We start from the raw sequence: 24,111 nt of genomic DNA, 5'->3' as shown, positions 1-24,111 counted from the left end.
CTAGGAATACACTGAAACCTCACTGTTTAAGAAACGAACCGGACAAACTGCCCGCAAATGTTTGTGCGCACTCTTCTCTGGGCTCTTCCACAAATAAGAAGTCACCTTCTGAGAATGAATGCCATGTTCTGTATCAAACAAAGATTTTAAAGGACATTCTGAATAAGGGAAAAAATAAATAAACTGTTGTGTTGGTGACATTTTAGCCTGCGCATCTTTCAGTACTGTCTCTCTCTGACAAACAGGGTCGGCTGTTCAAACCTTGTGTAGTGCTATTAGTTGACAAGCACGACCCAGCCGATTAATGCTACCTGAGCTGGAAGAAAAGACAAGACCTACGCTGTGCCTGCCTTTGCTTCAAGCTCCAACATGGTTTTGACTGAAAATAAGGGCATGATAGATCCGTGAACTCGGACTGAAAACTGAATACCAATTCAGGATGGAAAGGAAAGCCATTCTACGGCGAACAATCCCTCTGAATTAAGTCAGCAGCCAATTACTGCGATGCAAACTGCAAAACGTCTATATTATAATCTTTATAAGATGACTTATCTAAGCCTGTATTCTGTATGCATTCAGATGCAAGTGTGCAGACACGCATGCCTGTGGAGGCTACAGGTCCACACCAAGTGTCTTTCTCTGCCGTATTTTGAGACAGAATTTCTCACTGAACATGGAACTGACCGTTGTCTACAGCCATTAGTCATTGAGCTCTGGGAATCCCCCAGTCTGTGCTGCCCTGGCACCAGGGTTACCAGTGCCAGAAACTTTGCCTTTACGTGGAAGATCCAAACTGGGGGCATCATGCTTGCCCAACGGACATTTTACCAACTGCCATCTCCCCAGACCAATTCAAACCTGTAGGCAGTACACCTTCTAGAAAATCAAATGCAATTAAGGAATTCCTTAATTATATTTGATACTTTAATGTCTGAAACCACAGCATTGCATAAACTGGCATAGAGTACATGCCTATAATCCCAGGCAGACAGAGGTGGGGTCAGGAGAGCAGCTTAGGTCATCTTCAGGAAGAAATGGAATTCAAAGGCCATACAGGAGACATTGTCTCACATAAATAAAGTAAAATCCCTTTTGTTCCTAAGATGTTTAAATATTTTCCTACAGAGCATAGAATAAATCCCAGACATCCCTTTTATTATTGAAGATAAACTTGGAAGTCATGTATGATTTTGCAGTTCTCTATAAAATTTTTTTGCATTTTTTAAATCTCTGAAGCTCTAAAAAAATAGCATGTAGGTTTTTTTCCTCTTGGGACAATTTTTAGTTTTGTTTTATTTTGGTTTTGTTTTTTTTTTTAAGCTGCATTTGTCAGAAACAACAAATGACCATTTTCAATGGCAGCTGGTTTAGTGAGAGGAAAATTTACAACTTAAATTTTTGTTCAGAGCCTAGAGAATCTCTTACTTTTTTGGTTCTGAACCAGCCAGCCAAAACTTAAATACTGAAAACCATTGACTTTGAGCCAGGAAACAGGAAGGTTAGGTTTCTGAATGAAAAGTGAGCACGTCATTCCTCATCAGACGGACTGTAGAGAAGGCCGAGGAATATATCCGGACAGCTCCGAGAACTAGACATATCACAAATGAGAAATTTCCCAAGTACGATGAGGGTTTTTCCTTGAGAATAGATGAGCAAGATTCAAAATGACCCCAGTCTGTGAAAGCAGGATTGCTTGCCCAGAAGCGCTTTGTCTGTCTTGAGACACTGTGACTTTGACATCACAGATTTTTGTGAAGCTTTACAAGATGAAACTTTTAATTTCTCTTATCATTGAAAAGTAATTCTTGCAATCACCCCCAAAAGCTGAGATTAGTCTGCAGTAGGCATAAATATGCTGAGTTAAGTTCATGACTTCTCCTATTTGTATCAATCACATAGAACTTAGAATATGTAGTGAAATACATGATCAAATAATAAATGTTTTTCCCCATTTTAGACTTTTTTTAGTGTGTGTGTGTATGTATGTAAATTTTTACAGTTGCGAGCTGCCATGTGGGTGCTGGACCTGGGTCCTCTGTAAGAGCAGCAGGGGCTCTTAACTGCGGAGCTGTCTCTCTAACCTCAAAAGCCAAAGATGGCATTGAACTCCTTTGCTTTTCTCACCACGTGCCTTGCCAGTCCTGGAACTCTCTCTGCAGATCAGGTCAGCTTTGGACTCACAGATATCCTCCTGCCTCTAAACATCTTCTTCTTACATATCAATTATGAGCAATTTTTCTGATATGTCAATGTTTTTACTATTCTTTAAACTTTATTTTTTTCTGACGTAGAAAATTTTCTGTTTGAAAATTCCTGCTATGGCACAAATAACCAGAAATGTCGCAAGTCATCGTAAGTGCGTAGATGGGAATTCAGACTAGGAACCTCTATCGTTTTATGTTTTTTCAAAGAAAACCACGAAGCTCGCATTTCACTGCGGCTTGGAGAAGCTGCTCTTGTCCCCTCCTGTTTTTCTGGTCCCCTTTTGCGGTAATCTCTCCCCAGACTTCAGGACATTTCCATTCCCCAGGGAGATTCTCCGGGGGGGGGGGGGAGGGGGTCTAAGGTCTATTTGTAACGGTCGCATTTAAACACCTCTGAAGTGTCGGTCCCCCGAGTGGCTTACACACTGTAAATTCTGCAGAAAGTGGAGTCTGGGACAGGACAGGAGCTCATTGTTACCAGGATCCTTAGATGGCTGTAGGGACACACACAGACGCCAGCCTGTTCAGTCTTGTCTGGAAGTCAGAGAGTTTGAACTTAACAGGCGTGACTAATAATGAGAGATTCTGGCCTGGGGGGGTTGTGGTTAACTAGTATTTAGAGTGTGAAGTAGATCTGCTCCTCCAGGACCAGAGGTCAGAGATTTTAAGTCTATTCCTTATGTCATGCTAATGAAGCCTGTTGCCCCCACCCCCACCCCGTTGGAGTGAAGTATTTAAGCGTCTGGAAGGATAAATGAGGCGGATTTAGTATTCACTGGGTGTCGCCCCTGGTACTCTCCTGTATTCCAGTCTCTTATTTCTCCTATATCTCTGTTCCCTTTGCCTAATAATTCTAATCCGCACGCTCGTACCCTGCAACTTGCACATTTTGTCGAAACTGGTCCACGGCAGATGGTATTAATTGGAGTGTTCCCGGGAGCTGTCTGAGACACTCTTTGAGAATGTTTGAGATCTAAGCTCTTGCAAAGCGATTTACTGCGGAGCTTTTCCAGCCATTGGCTCTAATTATCTTTACACGTCTAGTTCCTGCAAACATCCCTGTTGAAACTCTGCAGGAAATGGCCTCTGCACCAACGGCAAAACCAGACCTAATCACCTATTTGCCAGGAGGTGGGAACATAGGCCTTACTTAGATCTCAGGCCCAGGTGTTCATTCCCTGATCAGCACCATTGTCAAAAAAGCGATTATGGCAGAGAACTGCCAGCAGTCTTCATGGGGTTTCATGGGCCCTTGATTCCTTAACCGGAGCATCCCGTGGCGCAACCTGAGCGCTTTTTATCATAAAGGCCTCTTCCTGTCTCTACACAGCTTGCACCATAGCACTGATGCCAGATCGGAGCAAATCCTCCTTCCACCTGGCATGAAACAGCGCCACGTGACTCCGTCCCTTCTGCTCTCAGCTCGCTTCTGCCATAAGACGAATCTGCAACGTGGAAAGGGCAAATATTCCCTCTCCCGATAGGATGGATTCACGTTTTATTTAGCTTTGGATTATACTTTTTCTGAAGAGGTATAGGCATCAACAGAACCTGTCTTTTAACTGTGGTTCAAGGTGACGATCTCAATGGTAGCAACCACAGGGAATCTTCCAAACAGCTCTAAGCCCCTGTGACTGAGTTAAGGAGCCTTCTGTGTCCAACCTTTGCAGTGATTCCTGTAGTTTTCCCTTATTTCAGCATTTACAGCCTCTCGTGATTAGGTACTCACTCGTGTTTATGACCCCACTCACTACGTCAGACCCTTCTGAAAGACGGTCTCTGCAACCGACACTACTTGGTCAGAAGCGTCACATCAGCTCCCTGGCACCGCTTTTTACAAAAACGTCTGGATTGTTTGCCTAGGGGCTTCACTCCAGCTCCTGGTATAAGCTCCCTCCCCTGGGAGTTGCCCCAGTCCACTAAACGGTGACCCCTTCCACAAGGAGGGTCAAGAAAGTCCGCCAGCCGGGCGGTGGTGGCGCACGCCTTTAATCCCAGCACTTGGGAGGCAGAGGCAGGTGGATCTCTGTGAGTTCGAGACCAGCCTGGTCTACAGAGCTAGTTCCAGAACAGGCTCCAAAGCCACAGAGAAACCCTGTCTCGAAAAACCAAAAAAAAAAAAAAAGAAAGAAAGTCCGCCAAACGGTAACCTTCCCCAGTGAAGGTCGAGACCACTCCCACAGGCTATTTAAACTGCCCCCCTCCACCCAGAGAATGAATACATGGTCTCTGGGTTCTCAGTGGTCTCTCCTTTTTTCTCTTTCCTTCTCCATGTTTTCCAGGGGCCACCCAGGAGAATTGTCATCTACTAAACGTGGGTATCTTTTAATTCGGTCTGATTTGGTCTCATTGGGATTATTTGCGTTGTTGGAGAGGTCTGTTGGCCAAGAAAATACATTACAGACACCTCCCAGGGTTTCTGGGATATAAAAGTAACTTTATACATTTCTGTTGGGAAAGAAATGGGCAAACGAAATCTAAACACAAAGAACCCATTTGACTTCTTCTAACAAATAAATAAATAATAAAATAAAACAGTTCATTTTTGACCTCAGAGAAACAGTTCTCCTGACAAAACATTCTGGAGACTTTCCTACTAGAGTTATTATAAGGTCACTATGACTCACTATTTTCAAATGTAATTTATCCAAAATTATTAATGGTTAAATGCAACAGAAAAGTCTTTTGATCTCCTTTTAAAAACTTATATAATAGGTGTTCTTTACCAAAAGTCATCATTGATGGATCTATTTTATAAATCTTGTTTGATAAGGTATTATATTTGATACCTGATATGTGTCAAATAATCCATTAAAAAATCTTTTTAAGAACCATTGGCTTTTAAAATATAGTGTTGCACACTTTTAATCCTAACATTTAAAAGGCAGAAGCAGACAGATCTCTGAGATTGAGGCCAGCCTGGTCTACACAGTGAGTTTCAAGCTAGCCAGAACTACATAGTTAAGATCCTGTTTAAAACAACAAACAGGCCGGGCGGTGGTGGCGCACGCATTTAATCCCAGCACTCGAAAGGCAGAGGCAGGTGGATCTTTGTGAGTTCGAGGCCAGCCTGGCCTACAAGAGTTAGTTCCAGGACAGGCTCCAAAGATACAGAGAAACCCTGTCTCAAAAAACCAAATAAATAAATAAATAAATAGAACAAAAATAAGCGTTGGTTTTATGTGTACATTTCTATATGAATTTATATTCATAAATCACTCGGTTAGTTTCAATTGTCAACTTCATAAAATGTAGAATTATTAATTTCATTAAGAATTATTTTCTTAAAGAATTAAGAATCATTCTCTTAATGAGAAATTACTTGACTCAGGTTGGCCTATGAACATGACTCTGCCAGATTTTCTGGATTATATTAATTGATTATATTGATGTAAGAAGCCCCAGCCTAAAAGTGGGAAATGCCATGCTGTAAGTTTGGGTCCGAGCTACCTACAGATGCATGCATGGCATTCCCTCTGCCCCTAACTGTGGACACGAGGAGCTGTTTCATATTTCTGCCTCCTGACTTCCTCACAACATTCTATGACCTGGAATTCTGAGACTAAATAAATTCTTTCTCTCCTAAGTTGCTTGTATTAGGGTATTCGGCCACAGGCAAGAATCTAGGGCATAGCTAAATGTTTATTTGAGGATATTTGTTTATATTGAATCCATTTGATTAGTCTAGACTGTCTATGGTGTGTTGTTGATTATAATAATAGTCCCCTACTAGCTCAGAATGGAGCATAATAAAGGCTTCTTTATTTAGGGGTAGACTCACAGATCTGCGGTCATCTGCATGAGCAGGGAAACAAGAACCGAATCCAGCAGCCAAGGGGTCATGCACATTTTTATATCTGTATATATAGTATATTGACCACGGCCAAAATGGGCTGGTATCTTAAAGGCTATTGGCTGAAGGAGTTCCCACATCACCTTCCCCTTTTGTCTAAAATAAGAGTGCTAAGCCTAATACAATACTATAAACCCTAAGAATAAATATTAAGTATAAAAATGGAAATTACAACTAGCATATACAAAATGAAGCAAAAAAACATATGCTAAATGTTTCAATAGTTATCTTATCCTAAGGAGTCAAATCTTGTATTAGAAATAACTTGGCTAGGCTCTCTGCTCCTCCCTGTTCTGGAGACAGTCGCTTCTTTTCTTGCAGTACCAGCCTCATTCCAGAGACACGATGGTGAAGGTTGGAGTGAACGGATTTGGCCGTATTGGACGCCTGGTTTCCAGAGCTGCCTTCACTTCTGGCAAAGTGGACATTGTTGCCACAATGACCCTTTCATCGACCTCAACTACAGGATCTACATGTTCTAGTATGATTCCACCCATGGCAAGTTCAAAGGCATGGTTAAGGCTGAGAATGGGAAGCTTGTCATCAACGGGAAGGCCATCACCATCTTCCAGGAGTGAGATCCCGCCAACATCAAATGGGGGGATGCCGGCACCGAGTATGTTGTGGAGTCAACCGGTGTCTTCACCACCATGGAGAAGGCTGGGGCCCACTTGAAGGGTGGGGCCCAAAGGGTCATCATCTCCGCCCCTTCTGCTGATGCCCCCATGTTTGTGATGGGTGTGAACCATGACAAATATGACAATTCCCTCAAGATTGTCAGCAACACTTTCTGCACCACCAACTGCTTAGCCCCCTTGGCCAAGGTCATCCATGACAACTTTGGCATCGTGGAAGGACTCGTGACCACAGTCCATGTCATCACGATCACCCAAAAGACTTTGGATGGCCCCTCTGGGATACTGTGATGAGATGGCTGTGGCACTCCCAAAACATCATCCCTGCATCCACTGGTGCTGCCAAGGCTGTGGGCAAAGTCATCCCAGAGCTGAACGGGAAGCTCACGGGCATGGCCTTCCGTGTTCCTATTCCCAATGTGTCCATAGTGGATCTGACATGCTGCCTGGAAAAAGCTGCCAAGTATGACGACATCAAGAAGGTGGTGAAGCAATCATCCGAGGGCCCACTAAACGGCATCCTGGGCTACACTGAGGACCAGGTTGTCTCCTGTGACTTTAACAGTGACTCCCACTCTTCCACCTTCAATGCTGGGGCTAACATTGCTCTCAGTGACAACTTTGTAAAGCTCATTTCCTGGTACAACAATGAATTCGGCTACAGCAACAGAGTGGTGGACCTCATGGCCTACATGGCCTCCAAGGAGTAAGAAGCCCGCCCTGGACCACCCATCCCAGCAAGGACACAGCAAGAGAGAAGCCCTCAGCTGCTGAGCAGTCCCTGTCCTAACTAACCCTTAACACTGAGCATCTCCCTCACAATTTCCATCCCAGACCCACAGAATAGCAGGAGGGGCTTAGGGAGCCCTACTCTCTTGAATACCATCAATAAAGTTCATTGCACCACTAAAAAAAAAATAATAATAACTTGGCTAAATCATGAGAAGAAAGTAACTACAATGATCTAGTCTTCAACCCCATCAAAGACCTGAGAAGGGAAATAATAGTAGTTGAGTAAACAGGAAACTCAATCAGGCAACTTCCAAAAGGTGCAAAAATGACAGAGACAACTGGTTATCTGAGCAGGGATTTGTGAAATAAACATCATTCAAGTGGACTGCAGGTGAAAATGGCCACATGGAGAATAGAATTTGAAGACAGTTGGGTCTCTGTGGGCAAGGAGTGATATCCACTATTACTGTCCACTATTATTCCCTGGTACCAGCATCTGTATATACTATAGAAGGGATAGAAACGCTAAGACCGCTCCGAGTAGGTAACTGATTTCATTTTGACAGACTGTTAGATACCCTAAAATTTCTATACCAACATTTTGCAATGATATGTAGGTCACCTACAATCAGACATGTAGGTGACTCTGACAGCAGGACAATTCTAGAACAAGACTTCCAGGATTCAGGTCTTTAGTGCATAACCTAGCAAAACTGGTATCAGATTCTTCATCTAATTCACAGAAGAGGGTGGTGGTTGTGATTTCATATGATTCCCAGAATTGCTACAAGGATCCACTACATAATTATTACATGTAAGACATTCAGAACAATGCCTGAGAAATATTAAGGACTCAATAGAGTATCACCTGTGATCCAGTTGAGTCTCCCAAGAGGTGAGTGAGGCATTTGGGGCACACAATCCAGGAGACTCACTCAGCAATCATCCTACACCTACCTGACTCATTCACCTCACTTATATCCTGGCTCTGCCCCGCACCCTTCAAAGCCCAAGGTGATCCGCTAAGAGAGTGTCTTAAGACTGTCCTTGCTTGGCACAGTATGAATAAAGGAAACCAAGATGTCTCATTTGAATGTTCTCCCATGTAGTCAGCTCTTAGCAAGCAGTCATGAACCATAAGACCTAGCATATAAACCTCTCCTGAGACACCACAGACATCTGTTTCCCATAGCAGCACCCCCATTCAGATGGACCTCCCCAAACAGAAACCATTTAATGAGTCTAACATACTACAAGGTTAAAGATTCCTCCATCAGCTGATGCTGGATATTGGGTTTACCTGCTCCATGTAGCTAATGAGGGAGTTTTTGTTGTCTTCCCAGTAGCTTTTGAGAGTCTCTTCAGGTGGGAACTTCTCACAGCTGAGCTCCACAGTGATCTCGAAGCAGTTGCTGCTCAGATAATTGAAGTCTTGCATTCCTGCACAAGCACCAGACCAAGAGTCAATATGTACACATAGTGGTGGTAACTCTCCACATGCTGTCCTGATCAGCTGAGAGCTTGAGTCGAAGACTGGCCCTGTAGGAATCTGCACAGAAATGTCCTCCCATGGGGGAACCGAAAACATACTTGGGAGACTCTTATTTTAAAAGAACAACCTCTTGTGTTTTAAATGATCATTTAGTTTAATGCATCCACGTTGTAGGGTGGGAGCAAAACCAGATGCCACCCACACCCCACAGTTCTCAGTAGACTTCAGGAAAGACAAGCTCAAAGATCATATCCCTTGACCTAGTAAAGAAATGTGCGCCCCTCTAAGCTGCCTTCCTTTGAGGCAGGAACTTGGAGAGACTAATGAGGCGACATGACATGCTATTATGTTCTAAACCCAACCAACATCAAAGTGCATTCCTGAGGGATTAGGACTCTATCATGCTGCATGATTTATAGGATATATCGTAGTATAAGATCTGTAACATCAAATATTAATTCAATAAACATGGCATATCTACTTTGTTTTCAACATAATGTTACTTGTATTGCAAAATAGACCACAGAGAAGATTTGATATTCCGAATAATTTTAATTAGGATATTGTTCAGATTCACTGGGTATGTTGTTGCTTACCAGATTGCTTTCCTGAAGCCAAAGTATCAACCTTCAAATTGCTGTGTTGGCTTTTAAGAATTGACAATTGCCCCAACCCCACCCCACTTCCTGGAGAATAGCTGATAGCAGCTCCCAGAAACAATGGAGCAGCCCAAGATGTCTCTCTTCTCTAATGGAGATGACCTTCCTGTCTGGGCCCTTTACAGAGAGCATCAGGCCAAGGCTAGAAGCCTCTCTCTGCTCCTGACAAGGAAAGTGATGCTTTAAGCTCTGGCCTGGAGTGCCCACAATGATGGGCTGCAACCCAGAACTGTAAGCCAAATGAACTCTCCTTCCCCAGGCTGTTTTTGGTCATCAGATTTGTCATAACAATTGAAATAAAATGATGACAGGGAGTTAAAGATCCTCCTAGCTTTCCTTGACTGTTTACTGTGGGACATAATGATTGGCTAATGCATTGCTATGCTTACTGTGAGTATTATCAGTGCTTTGTTAGTACATATTAGTTCATATTATGCAGGTGATACACTTAGCAAGTTTGCTCCAAAGAAAGTGTTGAAGATTTCTTTTTTAAAACTAAACGAATTCACTTTGTGCCTGCTGACTCTCACTTAGCTTTCTCCTGTCTCACCTAGCTCAGGACTGTCCATCTTGGGAATATCCCACCCACAACAGAATGGATCTTCCCACATCAACTAAAGGTCCAGACAGTCACCACAGACACGCCCTCAGGTCAATGTGATCTGGACACTCCCTCGATTGAGGTTCTCTTCTCATGTGATTTATGCCAATTCTCTCTATCGTGAATAAAGCCAGTATCTGGGGTCAAAGTGCAAAATTGTTTTCAAATATAAAATGAAGATCTATCACTCTCCACTAGATGTATTTGATGTACTTCAAATCCTAAATTTCACAGAGACCATACTTCTCAACTTACCGGGGGGGAGGGGAAGAGACTATACCAGATATACCAGATCTTATCTGTCCAAATGCAAGATATGAGTGAAAACAAGAAACGTGTGCAATGGAAAGCTGGAGAACATGGACATTTTCTTAGGGAATTATGAAATTCTCTCTCTCGCTGTGTGTGTGTGCGTGTTGTTGCCAGGTGAATCATCATACACCATATGAGCTTATGGAGACCATTCTCATTAAAGCCACATACAAGGTCTGCTAAAGACTGCTGCACAGCCTCTAAGATGCACACTTGCTTGCAATGAAAGGCATGACAACCTGATATAAAGATGTTCTCTTACCGCAGAAGGCTGAACTTGAAAAGTGGCCCCTTACCACCATTCTCTTTCTAGTTTCTCAGTGTACTCCTTCAGATATTAGCACACCCATTTTAATTCAATACAAACAAAGTAATGTGTAATAATAACTTTGCTGAGCCACCTGTAAGTTCCATCTACTTTAAACAGCTGGGGAACAATGAAAATTCTATAGATGGAAATCCCTTTCTGAGTCTACATGGTAATTAAAGGAAGCCAAGTTCACATAATCAGAGAGCAAAACTCACCACCCGGGACGCTGTACCATGCACCCCCGTTGGTCGTTCCATCGACAAAGCTGCTGTCGTCGTCATTCTTGCGACAGGGAGCTCTTTTGGGGTTAGACATGACGGGGTTGAAAGAAGAGTATGCGCGAGCCAGGCTTTGGAAGATCGCATCGTCAGGGCAGGAGCTGTATTCATGAGCGGTACCTAGAAAATGAATTCACAAGATGGGAGAAGTGGACAGCGACCGAGAGTTATGGTTGTTTACTGAGAGCCCTTCAACATTGAGCTCTTGCTGATGTAGCTCAGAAGGGTGGAAGTTTTCAGGAAGACGAAAGTTAAAGTGTCAAACAGACACACTTAGGTTTCAGGCTGTATGACATGAAAATATAGAGATTAGGCAGGATGCCTATGGCCACACCACCCTGAATGCCCCTGCCTCAGAGGCTAAACAGGGTAGGACCTGGTTAGCACTTGGATAAGAGGTGAGATACAGTACACATCCCACTGAAAGCGTCACAAGAAGAGCTGATAAGGCCACAGTAGACCTGAGAAGATAGAAACATTTCCGTTATTAAAATTGTTTAGTTTATTAAAATGTTTGCTAGTAGGGCACAGTGCCTGTGACACCAGGACTTAGGAGACAGAGGTGAAAGGGTCAGTAGTTCAAGGCCATCCTTGGATTCATCAGCAGCCATTTTATAAACATTATGAAGTATTGACACCCAGACTGGCCAGCATTTGATTTCAGATGTTTCTAAACTCTCCCTGTGCGTATTGTAGAAGAGGATGTTTCTTTTGATGCCCTGTATTCTTACTCACGCATTATAAAATATACCTGGCTGACAAGTTGCCCAGGTAATGGCAAACCACATAATCTCAAGTGTATCTAACAGTACTCTCCAATCTGACTTTCTTCAAAGCTGAGTTTTCGGTCCCTAAAACTACCATCCTGTACAAAGATCTTACCCTTCTGGGTTCTCGGCAAAGGGATCGAAGCAGGAATTCCTCTCACTCACTTGCTGTAGCTAAAGCTTGACTGAAACACCTTAAAGAAAAGTCAAAATGCCGCTTCATCTCTCTGGCACTAGCAGAAGAGGACCCAGGGCAGAAACGTGAGAGCTGGCTACGTGGGTGGATTCCCACGGCAGGGTGAAGTGTCAAGGGCTACCTCCGTTATTAAGCCATGTTGTGCATGAATCTATCTAATGTCTATATGCGGTCCACTTTACCAGAGGCCAGGACTGGCTTCACAGTGGTTCTCAACCTTCCTGTGCTATGACCCTATAATACAGTTCCTCGTGTTGTGGGGACTGCAATTTTGCTACTGTGATAAACTGTTATGTAAATATCAGGTATGTAGGAGATGTGATAGATATTCTCAGAGGAGACGTAACACACAGGCTGAGAACCACTATTCTAGGACTCCTATTTCCTCCCTAAGAGTTAATTAAGCTTCTATTTTCCTTCACCAAAAAAAAAGCATTATAACCACTTCTGTTGCTTTCCTCTCTATGCCATTACCATGTGAAATGCTCATAAATGCAAGCATTTATATGAGCTGGTTCCCTAATAGAGTATGGAGCATAGTGGCACACACCTATTATAATGCCAACACTCAGGAGGCGGAAACAGAGGAACTGAAAGTTCAAGGCCATCTCAACCTGCAGAGAAGGATTTTGTTTTAAAGAACAAAACAAATAATCGCATGGAAATCATGCTGTGACTACTGACTAGAACCTACAGGCCTTAAGCCACTCAGAGGAGAGGGGACTACCTACCACTTCTCGTCTCATCATACGGGTAATTGGCCACGAGGTCTCCTCCATGCAGGTTGGCCGACAGCACAAAGGGAATGTCCATAATCCAATGGATGACAGCCTTTGTCTCGGGGGCAAGCTGCATCAAAGAATAAGGGTCACATGAATCAGAAGCTGATACTTGTCATTGGTGACATCCCAGGAAAGACACAGAAAAGACAACGTATCAGAAACTGCTCATAGTTCAAACATGTTTAGGTTCACTTTACAAGGGGAGAAAAGTTTGCATAGGAACAACAGTCAGTATTTCCACATTTAGTATTATTATGAAAAATATTTTCATCACGTTTATATTTCTTTAAAAGATCTACTATGAAAGCAGCTTGGTACTGGCATAAAAACAGAGAAGTAGATCAATGGAATCGAGTAGAAGACCCGGATTTTAACCCACAAAACTATGAACACCTCATTTTTGATAAAGGAGCTAAAAGTATACAATGGAAGAAAGAGAGAATCTTCAACAAATGGTGCTGGCAGAACTGGTTGTCAACCTGTAGAAGAATGAAAATAGATCCATATCTATCACCATACACAAAACTCAACTCCAAATGGATTAAAGACCTCAATATCAGTCTGAACACACTGAAGCTGATAGCAGAGAAAGTGGAAAGTACTCTACAACATATGGGCACAGGAGACCACTCCCTACAAATAACCCCAGCAGCATAGACATTAAGGGCAACATTGAATAAATGGGACCTCCTGAAACTGAGAAGCTTCTGTAAAGCAAAGGACACTGTCACTAAGACAAAAAGGCAACCCACTGACTGGGAGAAGATCTTCACCAACCCCGCAACAGACAAAGGTCTGATCTCCAAAATATATAAAGAACTCAAGAAACTAGATGTTAGAATGCTAATTAACCCAATTAAAAAAATGGGGCACTGAACTGAACAGAGAATTCTCAACAGAAGAAGTTCAAATGGCCAAAAGACACTTAAGGTCATGCTCAACCTCCTTAGCGATCAGGGAAATGCAAATCAAAACAACTTTGAGATACCATCTTACACCTGTCAGAATGGCTAAAATCAAAAACACCAATGATAGCCTTTGCTGGAGAGGATGTGGAGTAAGAGGTGCACTCATCCATTGCTGTTGGGAATGAAAACTTGTGCAACCACTTTGGAAAGCAGTGTGGTGGTTTCTCAGGAAATTTGGAATCAACCTACCCCAGGACTCAACAATAGCACTCTTGGGAATATACCCAAGAGATGCCCTATCATACTACAAAAGTATTTGTTCAACTATGTTCATAGCAGCATTATTTGTAATAGCCAGAACCTAAAAACAACCTAGATGCCCTTCCACGGAAGAATGGATGAAGAAAGTGTGGAATATATACACATTAGAGTACTACTCAGCGGTAACAAACAATGACTTCTTGAATTTTGCATGCAAATGGATGGAAATAGAAAACATTATCCTGAGTGAGGTAACCCAGACCCAAAAAGATGAACATGGGATGTACTCAGTCATAATTGGTTTTTAGCCATAAATATAGGACATTGAGCCTATAATTCGCAATCCTAGAGACGCTAAATAAGACGGTGAACCCAAAGAAAAACATATAATGATCCCACTGGATATTGGAAGTAATCAAGATTTCTGGGCAAAAATTGGGGAACTGGGGGTTGGGGTGGGATGGGGGAAAGGGGAGATGGGGAGAGAAAAGTGAGAAGGGGAGGATAGGGAGAGCTTGGGGGAATGGGATGGTTGGGATAATGTAAGGTTGAATATGGGAGCAGGTAAGTATATATCTTAATTAAGGGAGCCATTTTAGGGTTGGCAAGAGCCTTGACTCTAGAGGGGTTCCCAGGGGTTCAGAGAGATGTACCCAATTAGATCCTTGGGCAGCTGAGGAGAGAGAGCCTGAAATGGCCCGATCCTATAGCCATACTAACGAATATCTTGCATATCACCATAGAACCTTCATCTGGCAATGGATGGAGATAGAGACAGAGACCCAAATTGGAGCAACAGACTGAGCTCTTAAGGTCCAAATGAGGAATAGAAGGAGGGAGAACATGAGCAAGGAAGTCAAGACCGCGAGGGGGGCACCCACCCACTGTGACAGTGGGGCTGGTCTATTGGGAGCTCACCAAGGCCAGCTGGACTGGGACTGAAAATGCATGGGATAAAATCAGACTCACTGAATATGGTGGACAATGAGGGCTGCAGAGAAGCCAAGGACAATGGCACTGAGTTTTGACCCTATTGCATGTACTGGCTTTGTGGAAGCCTAGCCTGTTTGGATGCTCACCTTCCTAGACCTGGATGGATTGGGGAGGAACTTGGACTGCCCACAGGCCAGGGAATCCTGACTGCTCTTTGGACTGGAGAGGGAGGGGGGAGAGGAGTGGAGCATGGGGAGTGGGGGGAGGGGGAAGGAAAAGGGAGGCAGGGAGGAGGCAGAAATTTTTAATTAAAATAAATTAATAATAAAAAAATCTACTTTGGGGAAATGCACGTTTCTCTGTTCGGGTTTGAAAGTAACATATAAATCACATCAGGGACCCCCTTCCTCTGTCGGCCATAAGGATTACAGACTTATAGTAATCCTTAGCAGATGGAGAAAATCCTGTTGAACCAAAAACAATGCTTTTCTCTCTCAATGGCTCAAACACATGATAAATTTTATTTCCCATTATTTCTTATTATTTTTCCAATTCCCTTCAACCATTTCAGACATTGTCTTTATGAAAGAAAATAGATCAAGTCTCACTGAGAACTAACCACAAAATGTCAGTTTACTTTGGAATGGGCATCTTAAAATGTAGACAGAAGCCCAAGTTTCAGGAATTCATGATATTTTCAATGATTCGTGGTCTTTCTTGGAAGAAAATAAAAAGAAGAAATTATTAACAAAAGAATCTGGAGCAAAAAAGAAAGGAAGAAAGGAAGAAAGAAAGAAAGAAAGAAAGAAAGAAAGAAAGAAAGAAAGAAAACACAACAAAACAAAAAACCTTGATTCTTTTATGTAATGTGATGAGCCATTAACAACAAGTAGACGGACCTCAGACCTCCAAACACTCTGATGAAAAGGCAAGGGTTTACTGAGATGCACTCTGTCCTGCTCTTTCAGGACGGGAAAATCTAGTTGTATCGCTTGTTAAACTTCTGCATTTCTGTGCTTTTACACTGGGTGAAGATATGCCACTGTGATTGAGTTAATAAAAAGTAAATGGCTAATAGCTAGGCCGGATTTTCAGGGCAGAAAAAATGCTGGGAAAAAAAAAGCAGAGTTGTCAGCCAGAGGCAGAGTAAGAGAGGTAAAAGCCATGAGCCATGTGACAGGATATAGATGAATAGAAGTGGGTTAATTTAAGTTAAAAGAGCTAGTTAGAAACAAGCATAAGCTATCAGCTAAGCTTTCATAACTGATAATAAGACTCCATGTTGTGATTTGGGAGCTGGTTGGCAGGAGGGAGAAAAATTGGCTATAAACGGTATCCAATACCTGGGCACATATTTCCACATAAGACCTGAGAAAGCTTTAAAAGAAAGGCTCCAAGCATACAATAAAAGAGCCAAATGCATGCTGTACAGAGATGCATCTCTCATCCATTGCCCTTGGGCTTGAACAGCCAGCACACCATGAGTTAAACTGTGTCACTATTTGAGATTTTGCTCATGCAGACAGCAAATGTTACAGATATACTGTAAAGCAGGTTCAGATGAAAAAAAATAAAAATAAAACAAAAAACTGCAAACAGGTTAGTGTGCTTAACAATGTGTGGAGACTTTAAAAAAAGAAAAAGGATATAGACAGTCATTAAATAAATAGTTAAAATAATAGAATAAAGCTTTTAAAGAAAGAGAAACGAATTTTTTTTAAAAAAAAAAAAAAGAATAAGCCACTTAGAAATTGAGAATACATAGGGTGTCTGGATTCTGTGTGTTACTGTGCTGTCTTTGAATTTTTGATTGCGAACTTGATCATTATCCTAATTTTCTCAGAATTCCTTAAAGATGCCAGCACCCTAAACAACAGGAAGCAGTCTAGAAAACACAATGCCCACATTCCTAAGAGGTAGGGTGGGTGGTTTTGGTCATTTGGTGGGCTATGGATGTTTGTCCCTGCTTAGGGGAGGTTGGCTACAAATTATTTTTGGTCATGGTCAAAATAAACTGAACAAAGGAGATTAAAAGATCTCTTTCTGAAGAGGAAAAAAGGAGGTATACTATGAAAATAATGAGATAAAGCATAGATTGTTGAGTCTTCTTTTGAATAATTAGTAGTCTCAAATATTTTACATTGGAATAGACTTTTGTATACTGATACAAATTTAAGGTTATTTTTATTAGGACATACTATACATACATGTCTACTCTTATTTGACATAGTGTGCCTATGCAGCTAATTTAACAATATAGTGTAAATTTCTAGTTCTTGAAGGTTATTATTATAAACTACTTAGGATAATAAAGAAATGCAGGTTAGTAGTTAGTCACCTATAACAATCTAACTTGTAGTCATTTTAGATATGTTTTCAAGGTTAAACAGATATATTTAGATAGATGGTCTTTAAACACTTCAAAGACCTACAGAATATGTAGTACTTATTTACTTCAAGTTGCTTTGGTCATGGTATTTCATCACAGCAACAGTAACCCTAACTAGGACACATTTCATATATGTCTTTTAAGGGTTTTTTTTTTTAACAATCTATTGTTTTATTTTTGAGGCAGGGTTTCACTCAGACCAGGAACTCACTATGTTGCTGATGATGACTTTGAACTTTTGATCCTTCTGCTTCTACTTCCCAAGTGCTGGGATTACAATTATGTCAAGTTTTGTGCAATGTTGGGGATCAAACCCAAGGTTAAGGCATACTTGGCAAGCGGTCTATCAACTGTATTACATCTTATAGAATATCTATACCTAAGTGATATTTTAAATGTGATCGTTTCTATGTGTGATTTCTTTTCTTGCTGCATACAGATAACAAATAACGTTTGTCAATGAATACCATTTTAAAACAGTAGACTTAGTGGATGAGTGTGGGTGGGAGCTATTTACTGGAGCATGGGCAAGACCGAGAAATCACATTCTCCCTCACATAGGAACCCTACATGAATTGTTAGAGTATTGTGTATAGAAACGTGTTTAAAAAACATAAACCAATGTGTGAATAGGGATCACTGAAGACTACAGCGCTTGGGTTATTTTTCTTCTTATTTACACCTGCCTTATCCTTTGTTTGTAACAATATATTAATTTCAAAACTTAAAACTTTAAATAAGCTGTTTTGCAACAAGCCCCAATATGGTCATGAACACACCAAGTTTCATGCAGTTGCTAGATATTTCCATAAGCTCTCTTGCTATATGTACACTATGGCCAATGTGCATGTTACTGTTTACAGCAACAATCAACAGCAATCTCTTTGACTTTAAACAGAGTCTTTCAGCCTGACTAAATGCTGAGAGTTCCTGGGTCTGTCTAATTGATCCACTCTATGGAGCACCCCAAAAAGCCTGGAAAATTTCAGAACTGTTTGTGACTTATCTTCAAAACTTCTGTAAATGTGCTAGCAAGATGGCTCAGAGGGAAATGGGCAGGGGGACTTACTGCTGAGCATGATAATCTGAGTTTATCCAAAGAGCACACAAGGCAGAAGATAACTGACTCCCCAAGGGGTCCTCTGACCTCCGTGCACACATGTAAGCTTACACACACACACACACACACACACACGTAATAACATTTTTAAAACTTCTGAACCTTCCCATTTTAAAGACTTTAAGTAAAGCTCAATGACATGTTCTATAATTAGATGGCTTTGGCATTTAAAATATGCCAAAGCTGTATTTGCTCAGATTCCTTCACAACTCCGGCCATTAAAGAAAAGCAAAACACTAATAAATTATCGGAAGTATTTTAAGCCCTGCTCTTTTCAAGCAATTCAGGCCAAGGCTCAGATGCTGAACTCAAGCAACCACGAAGGCAGCCAGGCGGCGAAGCTCGGGCCAGATGAGAAATGATTTAGAAGAAGAGCTCTGGGAAGCAGGTGAAGATTTTTATCCCAGAGTCTCAGAAGAACGCTGTGTGTTTGCCTCTAGCCATGTGTCTCAGTGGAACGTGCCAGCATCTGTAGGACTTCCTAGGAGTCTCGTTCTACCATTTGACGGTCGTACACATACCCCAAAGACCCTGAATCTGTAGCCAGAGAGCTCTACATCCTTAAGCCGTGATTTCTGATACACAGGACAAAATAAGCCTTGAAAATTAAAGTCGTTTTTAAGGGATAAAGATAAGATACTGTGTTCAAAAATGGGAACTTGGAAGTGAGGGCTATCTAAGACCATTAACCAAATACTTGCTCTGAGTCTAAATGCTGTGTCGTTCTTAATGTCAAAAGTGGAGAGGAAAAGAACCAGACATGGGCAGTTTGTGTATCAGTTACTTTTGTATTGTGATGAGACACCATGACCAAGGCAACTTGTAGAAGAAAGAATTTAGTTAGGTCTTATAGTATCAGAGGGTTAGAGTCCATGATCAACATGGTAGAGAACACAGCAACAAACAGGTATGGTCCCCATTGATACTCTCCTCCAACAAGGCTACACCTCCTAATCCCCAAACAGTTTCACCAACTGAGAACAAAGTATTCAACATACAAGCCCGTGAGGCCTGTTCTCATTCAAACCAGTAAAAATATACCGTTACAAATAAATTCTGCTTATATCTCAGGGAATGAATTAAGTTGAATTTTTGTATCATTCTCTTTAATGTAAAAGTGACATTGAGGTTTTTAAGTGCAAACTCTTATTTTAGAAGTGCATAGGCATGTCTTTTTAAGATTTTTTTTTTTTTGTAATTATGTGTGCCTGCCTGGGGAACTGGGACAGTTCTGAGAAGGGTATGCATGCTGGGAGGTACGCAATCATAAGGTAGAACTGGGTGGAAGGCTGTGTTGCATCTGAGACAGAGTAGTGAAAGAAACTCAGCTATGTGAGACCCAGGAAAGCCAAGCATATGAGACCCCAGGAAAGCTGTGCATATGAGACCCCAGGAAAGCTGTGCATATGAGACCCCAGGAAAGCCGAGCATATGAGACCCCAAGAAAGTCGAGCATGTGAGACCCCAGGAAAGCCCAGCATATGGGACCCCGGGCAAGCTGAGCATGTGAGTCCCTAGGAAAGCCGAATATATGAGAGCCCAGGAAAGCCGAGCATGTGAGAGCCCAGGAAAGCCGAGCATGTGAGACCCCAGGAAAGCTCTATACGTGGGACCCTGGTAAAGCCATGTACATGTTACCTTTGCATTTTGATCCACAATTTTCTTCAGGTTCTTCAGCAGGTGGTTGTTGGGACCACCTTCTTTCTCATTAACATACACGATCCTATCCAGGTCTGGGAAGTTCCGGTTCAGATCTATTCCCTGGGCGTTGCTGCGACCTACAAACCAGTCCTTCAGCTCACCTGGCTAAGAAAGACAACATAGAAGCCATCGCTATTTATTACAGCCGTCAGTCCCTACTTAAGGTCCCCATCATTGCTCTCAAAAATAGTTTACTGAGATTATCTGTTACAATATCCTCCCACACTGGTGTGTTTGCTATTTTATCAATGTGCTCCTGAAGGTACACAGTTTAAAATATTTGTTATAAGCATTTGGGGGGGGTATTTTAATGAATTTTTTTAACTAATAATAGTTCCGACCTTTTTAAAATCACACCACTAATAGTTAAAATTAAGTGAAATAGCCTCTGTGAATCACAGCACCCTGATTTTTAAATATCCTAAATAATTAATAATTAATACTAAGAACTAGGATATTGAATATGGGTCTCATGTATTAATAGCTTATATGCCTCTCGCAGGCTTCTTTAAAAATATGCATTCTGTTTCAAAATCCAGAACAAAAGATTCTAAATGCTTTTATGTTAGAAAAAAGATCAGCATGAGAGGAGATAAATATATTTATAATGCTTGTTATATAACATGTATCAAAATTTTACATTTTATACCATAAACAGTATATTTAACAACTATGTCCCCCAATCTTGTCCAATCAAAATGGAAGCACACACATAGCCTCTTACAAGACCATTAGTGCCAGATTTAGTGGTGCACGCCTTTAATCCCAGCACTCAGGAAGCAAAAGCAGGAGGATCTCTGTGAGTTCAAGGACAGTCAGATCTACGTAGCAAGTTCCAGGCCACCTACATCATGAGACTCTGTCTCAAAAAGAAAGTTATTATTTTTTATCATGACACTTAAAATGTATAAAATTATTTTTATTGTAAACACGGAGAACTTGTTTTGTTTTGTTTTCTTCACTGATCTTTTATAAAACCAGCAATTAATCCTCTATATTGATTTAGTTGCAAGTCATTCTTCCTTCCTTCCAGCAGAGAGCGCTATGACACCAACTCACGCAGCTGTTACACGCATGGCAGTAAGCATTGCTTGCAGCGGCTCTCAGCCTTCCTAAAGCTTCCTAATACAACTCCTCATGCTGTGGGGACCCCAACCATAAAACTATATTTGTTGCTACTTCATAACTTTAATTTTGCTACTATCATGGATCAAAATGTAAATATCTCTGCTTTCTGATGGTCTTAGGCGACCCCTGTGAAAAGGTCAGTCAACCGCAAGGGGGTCTACCCAAAACTTGAGAACCACTGCTTTAGAGGCAACTTTGCCTACTCACAACTACAGATCAATCAATGTTATTTATTTCACAGTCCAGCAAAACATTATTAAAGTATTAACTTATTTACAAAATTCCTCATCAAAGCTTCTGCTGAAGAAACGCATCCTTTACCACAATAACCTTTTCTTACCAGCAAGTGGGACTATGTCTCTCTGGCTCTCTGTGATCCTTATGCTCCACACGGAGTTGTGGATAGACAAGCACACGTACTAATGTATCAGAAGGATGAAGAGGGCAGGTCACATTGACCCTGCCTGGCTCTCACCTGGGATGCGGCCTTCTCAAAGCCATCGGGGTTCAAGGAGGGCATGATATGAATTCGGGTACTGTGGATCAGGTTGACGATGGTTTCATTCCCCTTCTGGTACTCGTTACACAGGTACTGGGCCAAGAAAATGAGCAGTTCTCGCCCAACTGCCTCATTGCCGTGCATGTTCCCAATGTACTTAAATTCAGGTTCACCTAAAAAAGAAATAGATGGTAAAGATATTTTCAGTGTCTACAAAGAGAAGGCAGATGACACACATGCTGTGCTGGTTGACTTTTATCAACCTGACACAAACATGTCTGTGAGGAGGGACTCTCAATGCAGAAATTGCTTCCATAAGATTGGCCAATAGGCAAATCTGCAGGACATTTCCCTGATTAAAGATGGATGTGGGAGGGCCCAGCTCACTATTGAGCCACCCTGGGAAGTTGGTCCTCAGTGGTACAAGAAAAGAGGCTGAGCAAGCCATGGAGCTCAAGATAATACACAGCGCATCTCCAAGGCCTCTGCTTAGCTGCTGTCTCCATAGTCCTGCCTTGAGTGTTTGCTCTGTTGACAGTGGACTGTAATGATGAAGTGTCAGCCAAATAACCCCCACCCCCACACACACACCACACACCCAAGGTGCTTTTGGCCATGATCTTTACCACACAAATATAAAAGAAGCTAAGATGGCCATATATATTATGTATCTATTTATTTATCACAAATAACCCTCTAGAAAGGGAGTCTAAGGACTCCACCCAGGGTGTTAGAGCTAGCCAAACACCCTATGGCTCCATCCTTCCAGTCCCTTGCCCTACTGACTACCTCCTACAAAACTGTGTCCACACACGTTTTTGGGTGTGAAGATCTGACACCTGGTGTGACTGCATTAGGAAACACAGTCATCAAGGAAGCAATTAAGGGTCAATAAAGTCCCAAGATTCTTCCTGAATTAGATCTATTGTCCTTCAGGAGCAGAAGGTTGCAAAACTCTCTCTCCTCGCTGAGGGAAGACCCTGTGAGGACACAGTAAGGAGGTTTCTGCCTGTATACCAGGAGGAATGTCTCAACTACAAACCAGTTCTGCCACACCTTGACCTTAGGTTTCTAGCTTCCAAAACCCAGGGAGGGAGTGATCTCTGTTGAGTAAGCCACCTTTGTAGTCTTATGTGATGGAAGTCCAACCAGGCCCATGTATTCATACCAATAAGGGACTCTGTGCCCTAGAAAGCTTTGTTTTCTTAGACAATTTTCAGCAAACATCTTAAAGATATTGTTACCCATCACCTATTTACAGATGGATGGACCGAAATCCACACTGCTTAAACCTGATGAAGACAGTACAGCCCATGAGCCTAGAATTCAAATCCTGGTCTTCTGCACTAGTTAAAGGTTCATACTCTCTCTTTCCCCTGAGTCATAAAGACGAAAAGGAGACAGTCTGTGTGGGATCAAATCCTGGTACCAGTTCGTACTGGCTGACCTTCTGCAAGTCATTCTGCTCTCCTTTTCTCTGCTTCTCCATTTAAAAACAGAGAAAATGGCAGAGTGTACCTCACGGAGAAGATAAGAAATAATGACCGCAAATGCCTAGCCCTGTACTGGAAATAGGAACTGCTGTGAGCTTGTTATCGTTATTCCTACCAGTATTATTGTTAGTGTGACATTATCTTGTCACAGTGAGATACTTTGTCAGATATAACCTAATTTGTTCGTTATAATTAATTACAGAATAATGTGGGAGACAGAGATTTCTATTATCGTGATGTCACAGATGAAGCCCAAAGAAAGAGTGTAGACTTTGAAATGGAACGCAGTTGGCCATTTCTGCTGTTCTTGGTTGCATGCTGGGAGGAGTCAGGACGCTGCAGAGCATGGCGACCAAGTGATCTCCCATAAATTACATCATCTGCCTCAATTTCTGCAGTGGAAAAGATATTCCCACCTAAAAAACCATGAGGACCACTCCTCTGGATATTAAAAGAGACATTTCAATTCTCTGTCTCTGTGTCTCTCTCTCCCTCACTCTCTTTCTCTCTCGTATGTATTAATCAAATAATCTTTGGCTAAGATTTCAAGCCACCTGACTGCAGGGACTCCTTACCATACAAGCCTACTCTTCTGTGTCCTTGTCTGTTCTACCGCTGGGTTTATGCTAATCTTAATCTAAGGATCAGGTAGGAAATGGGTCAGTGCTATTTATATGCAACTCATTTTGTTTTCCTTTGATAAAGAGTCTATAACTAAACTACCTGCTAGGGACTGGTGTAGGGGCATGGAAGGGGGAAGAAAGAGGGGAGATGTTGCCTTTGCTTCTGGCCTTAAATCACACCTCTTTTCTTTCTGTGAAAAGCGTGCACTTGCTATGTTCCCTTCTAGTGTGTAAC

The 24,111-nt window shown here is 41.9% G+C and overlaps 1 protein-coding gene and 1 pseudogene across 1 annotated transcript in view; one reads left to right on the top strand and one right to left on the bottom strand.

Moving 5' to 3' along the window:
• The window catches only part of Cpe (carboxypeptidase E), a 93,527-nt gene that overhangs the window by 5,623 nt on the left and 63,793 nt on the right, over positions 1 to 24,111 (bottom strand). Inside the window, exons 2-6 of the mRNA XM_057752826.1 lie at positions 21,737 to 21,933; positions 20,071 to 20,238; positions 12,771 to 12,888; positions 11,014 to 11,196; positions 8,725 to 8,864 (exon numbers count right to left, since the gene is read on the bottom strand). Of these exons, the coding sequence (XP_057608809.1) occupies positions 8,725 to 8,864; positions 11,014 to 11,196; positions 12,771 to 12,888; positions 20,071 to 20,238; positions 21,737 to 21,933 (806 nt within the window). The remainder of the gene's footprint in view (positions 1 to 8,724; positions 8,865 to 11,013; positions 11,197 to 12,770; positions 12,889 to 20,070; positions 20,239 to 21,736; positions 21,934 to 24,111) is intronic.
• On the top strand, positions 6,403 to 7,442 carry LOC130862966 (glyceraldehyde-3-phosphate dehydrogenase-like; annotated as a pseudogene).

Source organism: Chionomys nivalis, chromosome 20 (genome assembly GCF_950005125.1).
Source record: "Chionomys nivalis chromosome 20, mChiNiv1.1, whole genome shotgun sequence".
NCBI lineage: Eukaryota > Metazoa > Chordata > Mammalia > Rodentia > Cricetidae > Chionomys > Chionomys nivalis.
Note: the sequence above shows the minus strand (reverse complement) of the source record. Positions and strands in the feature narration are given on the sequence as shown.